General features: G+C 38.3%; 1 protein-coding gene across 1 annotated transcript in view; it reads right to left on the bottom strand.

The window, feature by feature from the left end:
* Positions 1-4,489: 4,489 nt before the first annotated feature.
* sirt1 (sirtuin 1) overlaps positions 4,490-8,748 on the bottom strand; it is a 22,356-nt gene continuing 18,097 nt past the window's right edge. Inside the window, exons 8-9 of the mRNA XM_026939297.3 lie at positions 6,386-7,063; positions 4,490-6,150 (exon numbers count right to left, since the gene is read on the bottom strand). Coding sequence (XP_026795098.3) covers positions 5,864-6,150; positions 6,386-7,063 — 965 coding nt within the window. The 3' untranslated portion in view covers positions 4,490-5,863. The remainder of the gene's footprint in view (positions 6,151-6,385; positions 7,064-8,748) is intronic.

Below are 8,748 nucleotides of genomic sequence, written 5' to 3'. Positions count from 1 at the left end.
CTTAATCCTAGAATCTCTATCACCAGATATGCCCCTTACCAAGCTATCTCCTTTCTCCATACAAGGCATCTCAGGAATAGTAGAGACTGTCAAAGATGCAAAAAAGTTGAGGTCTGTCCAGATTCTGGTGGAGTGGTCGAAGAAGGCACAAGCAGAGAATCTTTTATGTGCCACTGAACTGGCTGGTACTCATATAAAGACCTTCCCTCACCCATCACTGAAAAGCAGTAAAGGAGTAATTGGCTAGAGACCTAGTGGAAATATATGAGGCTGGAATAGCCTCAAAACTGACACAACAGGGTGTGACAAATGTCAGATGAATAACAATCAAAAAACAAGCTTGAATTATTAAAACCAGCACCTATATCATGACTATCGATAGGCCACAACCACCAGAAAAGATTCTAATAAGCTACCAAAGAGTACCTGTTGATTTATTTATACATGCTTCAACTGAAAAAAGAAATTTGGTCATGGATCAGCAAGCTGTAAAAACAAAGCTACTTGCTGCAATTGTGGAGAGGAAGGACATTAATGTATTTGCCAAAAAAAAACAAAGTGTTACAACTGTGCAGCCCTCTTGCCTTTTGCCTTCAGGACACCTACCTAGTACCAAATAGCTCCACTGCCTTGAAAAAGTGCTTATGGCCCAAACACACAATGCCCCTCTAGTGGTAGGGCCATCTTAATAAGACATGATAACATCCATAGCCCCATTGCAATGAACATCAACCTACACGCAACATCAGTAGACTTAACACTACACAAACCCATCATGGTGTGCTCTATCTATGTACCCCCTGATGGCTCTGTGACATTACAAGACCTGGAAGACCTCATAGGTCAGTTGAAATCCCCATATGCCCTCATTGTTGATTTTAACAGCCACAATCCACAATGGGGAATCAGCCATTACAGCACTAAAGAAAAGACTATAGAGAACTTTATCAGTAAACACACTCTTTGTTTGCTAAATGTCAACTCAAATACCTATCTGCATCCAGGACATGGGACATACTCTGCAATTGATTTGACCATATGTGAACCTGAATTATTAAAGTGGTTCACAGATACTCTAATCAGTTGCAGATGAGGTTATCCCAAAGACATCAGGAAAACCAAATAAAAGATGTAATCTGTGGTTTGATGAAAACTGTAAAAATGCTATTGAGGTGTTAAAAAAGCAGAAAGGTTCTTTAAACAACACCCAACAACAGAACATCTAACCAAGTTTAAAATATGTAGAGCATAGGCCCGAAGAGTCATCAATGCAACAAAGAAACAAAGTTGAAGACAATTTGTATCAAGCCTAACACTATATACACCAGCAAAGAAGGTTTGGGGTATGATGCATAAGATGAAGGGCAAAGGAAGTGTACCACAAATACAGCATATCAAATATCAAGGCACTCTACTTAACACAAAACATGAAAACAAGCTAGCATAGACATTCAAAAAGAACTCAACACAAAACTGCCTCCCCGAATTCTAAGCAATATGTGTACAGAAAGAAAAGAAACAACTTGAGTTCTACTCAGACAGTACAGAACCATATAACCAGCCCTTCTCAATGGAAGAACTCCTGAAGTCCCATGATACTGCTGTCGGGCCAGACAAGATTCACTATCAATTTATAAAACACCTCCCCCATAATGTTTTGTCTGCTTCTTAAAATTTTAAACATAGTCTGGACAAGAGGATACATATAACCCTCCCGGCTACAAGCAGTAATCATACCCATACCTAAACCAGGCAAGGACCATAATAGCCCTATAGCCCTGACTAGGTGTCTTTGTAAAACCATGGAGAGGATGGTTAATAATCATCTTGTCTTTAGACAGGGTAGGAGCACACTAGATCACCTTGTTAGACTGGAATCTTATGTATGTGAGGACTTCTGCCTATTACAAACTCTACATCATGAGCCAGTGCTGTACACACATGGAGACCACATTAAGGTAGTAAAGGAGATGAGGTTTTTAGGACTTCTTTTAGACAATAGACTGTCTTTTATCCCACATATAAAACTCCTAAAGAACAGATGCCTTAAGGTTTTAGATACTATAAAGGTGCTGGCAAAAACAAAATGGGGTGAAGACTGATAGGATTATGGTAGTATAATATATGGCTCTGCCAGATAAGCATTTAGGACCTCTCCTGTTCAGAGCCTATATGTTGAAGCCAACGAACCCTCAGTAACAGACGCTTGAAACTGGCTCTTCAGTATACAACCAAGCTTAAGACAAATCAACAAAATCCAGCCTACTCTCCAGGTTTTGGTCCCCAACAACTACATTTGTATGAGGCCAGACTGAAGTGCATTAGTCCCTTTGGGATATGTGTAAGACCCCATATAGAAAACCTGTACATTAACCTCAACATCTTAACTTAAAAAAAAAAAACAGACATCATCTTTGACATGTCTTTCATTAAAAAGTCAATAACTCACACAGTTATGTACCAGCAGCAGTTCCTCAACATTAGAAGCAGATTTCCTCATCACATACCTATATACATATTCAGATCTAAAGTGGACAATTGTGTACCTGCTGCACTAGCAGTTGGATAGCAGCACCATGGCATCTGCATTCCAGGACAAAGTTCTGTCTTTACAGCTGAGGCACATGCTTTGCTTTTAGCCCTGGAATACCTTGAAAATGCCCAATATAATGTTTTAATTTGTATAGATTCTAAATCCTGCCTACAAGCCCTGGAATCCATGAAACGGATTACCCCATAATAGTCGTCATCTTATCCAAAGTGTACCTTTTATAGAAACGGAACTACAGTATTGTTTTTTGCTGTGTACTGGGATATTGTGGGCTCTCTGGCAATGAATAGGCACACACGCTAAAAAGGCTCTTGGACTGAGAACCAGTGAGTGCCCTATCCCACATCAGACCTCAGACCAATCTTGAACTCCTATATTGTAAGAAAGTGGCAAGTGAACTGTTATTAAGACTGACTCCTTCCTTTAAAACTCACTGGGATCAGACTGTGTATACAAGATGTCGCATAGGTCACTCAGGACTAACACATTTTTATTAACGGGTGAAGAGGCACCATTATGTCAGTCATGTAGAACTCCTCTGACCCTAAAGCACATTTTATTGAACTGTTCTACTTTTAATGTCATCAGGTATTACTCAGTAAGGTCTTTTAAGGAGATGTTTGATAAGGTAACACCAGAAAGAGTTTTAGAATTTTGATCAAAAATTAATTTGAAATGATCCATATAGATGCTTACCTTGCTAACACTACCGTGTTAATTTATGTTTGTGTGCCTGTTCTTATGTACTGTATATCTACCCATGTATTCGTTTATAAATTTTTATTCATTTCTTATTTATAACCTTGTTCCTACCATGAATATAGCACTTGATGCTGAACATGGCATTAAAAATTAAACACCTACCCTAACCCCATTGGCCTGAGATTCCCTCTGAGAGGTCATGGGCACCCTGGCCAAATCAAATTATCCCGTCTAATTGAGATCTTGGTGGGGAAGAAGCTGCCAAGTTATTCCGTCATTCACCGAGGTTGGCAGTAGTAACCAGGGCCTCACAGGCAACTTTGGGTCCATGAGCAGTGGCTTGATTGCTAAATTCTGTGTTACATTAGCAGAATTAATGGTAGAGGGGAAATGTATACAAGTGGCAGTGACGCCAGTTGTGTGCCTGGTACTGCTTCCCCGCAGACCCCTTTCTGGGGAAAAGCCACATTTCTGTCTGTGGTATTTAGGATTTAGCTGCAGGCTGATTACCTATTCCTGAATATTCCTTAACTTCAGCTGCCCTAAGGGGATTACTGTTGAACTACAGCAGCGGTTTGTCAACCCAAGCAATAGCAGGTGCTGGAACTGCACATAGTGACCTGACAGAGTTTGATTTGCAAGTGTAATAATGTCCATCACAAAATAGGATGACAGTGTGGCTAGCATTCTTGATGAATCTAGCTTTGTGCCAATGAATAGAATCTTCTATTCAATTGTCTTAATTCATTTGTGTGCCTGTTCTTATGTATATCTACCCACGTATTAATTTATAAATTTTTATTCATTTATTATTTATAACCTTGCTCCTGTTATCTGATGCTCAACATGGCATTAAAAATTAAACATCTAACCCTTTGTTTTTTAACTTGTTTCAATTTTACTGTCCTACCAACCTGGTTCTAAAAACTGCTGATGCTCTGTCCTGATTTTTTCACTGTTCCACCATATCCCATATCACCCTTACATTTTCTTATTAGCTTGTAGTGTAGCTAGCTACTTTTTTTTTTTTTAAAGGGCAGGCTGGCTGTAGCTTAGCTGTGTTAAATCATGAGTAAATCATGAGCTATATCTAAGCGAGTAAAATATTTGTTTAAAGTTTTTTCAAATTTGATTTATAAATATACAGTCAGATCCATAGGTATTTGGACACAATTTTCATAATTTTGCCTCTGTACACCACCACATTGGATTTAAAATGAAGCAGTCAAGATGTGATTGAAGTGTAGACTTTCAGCTTTAATTCAAGGGGTTTAACAAAAAAATAATTGCATTAATTGTTTAGGAATTACAGCCATTTTTTTACATAGTCCCTCCATTTTCACAGGCTCAAAAATAATTGGACAAACTAACAATCATAAATATTAAGATTATTTTTAATACTAGGATGCAAATCCTTTGCAGTCAATGACTGCCTGAAATCTGGCACCTATGGACATCACCAAATGCTGAGTTGCCTCCCTTGAGATGCTTTGCCAGGCCTTTCCTGCAGCTGTCTTCAGGCTCTGCTTGTTTGTGGGCCTTTCTGCCTTCAGTTTTTGCAAAATTACAAAAATTGTGTCACTGTCCAAATGCTTATGGACCTGACTTTATGGCATGACAAAATTAAGAGAGATAGCATTTAGTTGGCAAGATGGCAATTGAAGAACTCTTTTTAACAGAAGTCTTGAAACCTCTGTAACATAGGTGATGTGTTGACCACTGAAGCACTGATAGTGAATCATTCCAACAGGAACCTATAGGTTTAAAAATTTTTATATAAATGAAGAAAATATATGATTTAGAAAAAGAAAAAAAAAAAACCTAGTAATTACAAAGTTGTCACATTATCTTTTCAGGTTAATAACTACAGTAAAATTACATACAGTTCAATTTCAAGTCAAAATAATTGAAATTATTTTAACCAGCCAAACAAATGTTTGTGCATGCAGCTCAGGCATGACATGCAGTGCCCTCAAAATGTAGTTTATAGTCAGTCAGTCAGTCATCTAAAGCCTCTAGCCTCAACTCAGTCTTATCAGGCCTTTCTGTTTCAGCCACATGCATGTTTTGCAGTGTACTTCTTAATTTGTTTGTTGAAAGTGCCTGTAAGATGTTCTTGGACTAAGAGGTTTTATTGCACATATTTTTATTTTACAAAGATAATCCAAATTCTTGACTTTTGCTTTGAACTGATTTGTTTTTCCTCAGAATCCTCCTACATGTTTGTACATAGTTAAACTGGAAGTGTACAAGAAATATGCAATAAGCATAAGTAAATTGACATTAACTTAATTTATCCAAACATATGTTCATCAAATGGGGGACTGGACACAAGAGCTATACAACCAAAATAATGCAGCACATATAAAATATTGAAATACCTTAATACAAGTAACCAATACTTTGAATCCATCAACCTTTCATCTCTAATCAAAACTGAATAAACAATAAAAAACACTACTGTGAATTCCCCGTCCAAAGAGACTTGGAGCACGCTGTAACAGTACAAGGGTGGGACTGGCGGCAGGAGAGTACAAAAATATACAGTCTCAAACAGAAGTAAGCACAAAACCTATACATAGTACTTATAGAGAACAGGGAGACCATATTTTAGAGGTCTGTCATTGTGTCGAGATTCTCCATTATACTGTGTGTGTGAATGTTTGACATGTATGTATTTTCATCCCCTGTCTCTCCAACACCACCTTCCCCAGGTCTTGGACAGTCGCCAGGTGTGCATTCCTCCTCTGCATCGCTTTCTTGTTCCTCTAAACCACTGCCACTGCAGCAGGAGCCCTCATTGTCAGAGGAACTGGATGTCTCATCTTCTGAGCAGGAGTACACTTCAGCTCCATGGAAAATGTAACGATTCGGAGCCTGAAACAAGTATTGGGAAGCTGGAAAATGGAGGGAAAAAAAGTAATTATTAAGCATCAGAGAGCCTACAATAAACATGTCATGACTTAAACAACAAAACTATTTATTCAAGCAACTGACTACTCAACTATAGCTTCTATACACTAACACTTTTTCAACATAACAGTAAATTATGAAATTCAGCATAAAAACTTAGTCATAAATGTGTCAAATGTATTGTGTAACAAAAAAAAAAAAAAAACCAGAGAATCTTACTTCCAAGGCGATTACTGATTGGATTTCGACAGATCTGTTTAAGCCAGCATCGTTTGCCGACATCATTTGTTTGATTTTTATGCTTCTCTTCAATTTGCATATCCAGCATCTCCATTATCCCCTCTCTCTCTTGTTGTATATGTGGACTATTTCTAACAGCCTCCAATGGTGCATTCCGATAGGCATCTGAGCTCTTTTGGGAGGGCCTTGGCTGTGCATTAGGACACCCATCATTTTCTTGTGTTGAAGGTTTTGGTGAGCTTGATCTGTTTTCTAGCTCTGAAGAGGGTCTTGCTTCTTTGGATGTACAAGATGTGTTCAAATCCCCAACATTTGGGAACTGTGCACTTGGACAAGAGTCTATAACTGTTACTGTCTCCGATGTTTCTGCAACTGTCTCATCTTGTTTTGTGAAAAAGTGTCCTGTATTTTGAACTTCAGATGTTTGGACTTTAGCACATGCCTGTTCAGGTAGAGTAGTTGGCAGAGGAGGCGGCAAGTCTGTGATCTCACTTAGTCGAGAAGAGTTGTAGCAAAGCTCCTCAAAGTCACCACCCAGTCGGTGACATAATTCGTTGACAATGACATCACAGTCTCCTAGCAGTTCTACGTCAAAGTTCAAGTGAAGCAGGGGCTCACGGTTGATCAAAACTTGAGGCACTTCATGGGGAACAGCGCCTTAATACAAATAAAAATAAACTAATATACTCAAACCATAATTCACTGATTATATACTATAGCATAATTAGTACTGTGTAATAGAAATATGTTAAATGCAGTTTGCCTCTTACATTACAGTGTAGAACAAATTAGTGATGCCCACCTTACAGGTGTATATACACTCACCATCCACTTTATTAAGAATACCTATACACCTGCATATTTATGCAGCTATCTAATCCGCCATTCATATGGCAGTAGCGCAATGCATAAAATCATGCAGATACAGGTCAAGAGCTTCAGTTAACGCAGTCTCAAGAGTTTGGTGAATGACAGAATGGTGCAAAAAACAAAAAACATCCTGTGAGCATATAGGAGAATGCGATTTTTTTTTTGTTGCTCCTTTTAAAGTGACCCTTTCCAGAAATAAAATTATATAAATTATTTACATGTTCTCATAATTATTAAAATGTAAAAGTAAGAAGAAGAAAAAAAAAAACCCTTAAAAACTGCCTTTTTGATAATTATTCACTCCCCTTTCTTTTAACAGTCAAGACTAGTCTTTAATTTTTTTTTTGAGCACTTACACTAAATATGTTAAATAGGGTATACCTGTGTAGATTTCAAATCCACCTCTGTCCAACTGTATGGTTGCACAATAAATATCACTGACTTGGGGAGATCTCATCTGCTAAAACCGCAGATCAGATAAGTCTGGCTGTTGTGAGGACCAAATAACTCACTGTCAAGCTTCGTTGTTGAAGTTGGAGGAAAAAAAGATGAAGGTGTTTAAAAAGATTAGCAAAGCTTTGAACCTTCCCAGGAGCACTGTGAAATCTTTTATAACAAAGTGGAAGAAATATGACACAACCCACACACTAGTAAGATCAGGCTACCCTTCCAAATTGAGCACATGGGCAAGAAGGGCAATTGTTAGAGAAGTGTCCAAGAAGCCAGCTACAACACTGAAGGAGTTACAGAGCTAACTGGCATAATCATCACTTCACAGTTATGGCCTCTATGGGAGTGGCCAAAAGAAAGCCATTTCTGAAAAAGGCTAACAGAAAGGCATGTCTGGAGTTTGCTAGAAGGTATGTGACAAAATCAGAGTTTTGGGAAAATCTTTTTGAGCCAGTTGGTCCAAAAGCAAAGCGTTATGTTTGGCGCAGGCCAAATATAGCCCAACACCCAGGTAACACCATTCCTATCATCCAGGACAGAGGTGCTTCATGATCTGGTGTTGCTTTTCAGCAGGAAGAACTGGAAATCTTGTTACCATCAAGGGCAACATGGATGGAGCCAAATACAAGAAACTTCTTGAGGAGAACCTATTCTAGTCAGCCAGAAATCTGTGTCTAGGGCAAAAATGTAAATCCCAACAGGACAGTGACCCAAAGCACAGGACAGACTGCTGTCCTCCAACATTCTCTATCTATTTTGGGAGACTTGGAGAAAATCTGCATTGAGGAATGGGGAAAATGCCAAAAGTCAAAATGTGTAAAGCTCACAGAAATATAACAGACAACTCAAAGCTGTAATTGCTGCAAAAAGGATAAGGATACTTATCAATTAAGGAATGTTAGATTTTTTTTATTATCTGAATAATTTATTTAGTTTTATTTTTGTAGCGAGTTGCTGCAAAAAGGAGGGAAAAAATGCATTCTAATATAGTTTACCTGGCCATCAACCTGTGAACTTGCCTT

The sequence above is a fragment of the Pangasianodon hypophthalmus genome, chromosome 3 (genome assembly GCF_027358585.1).
Source record: "Pangasianodon hypophthalmus isolate fPanHyp1 chromosome 3, fPanHyp1.pri, whole genome shotgun sequence".
In the NCBI taxonomy this organism is placed as follows: Eukaryota; Metazoa; Chordata; class Actinopteri; order Siluriformes; family Pangasiidae; genus Pangasianodon; species Pangasianodon hypophthalmus.
Note: the sequence above shows the minus strand (reverse complement) of the source record. Positions and strands in the feature narration are given on the sequence as shown.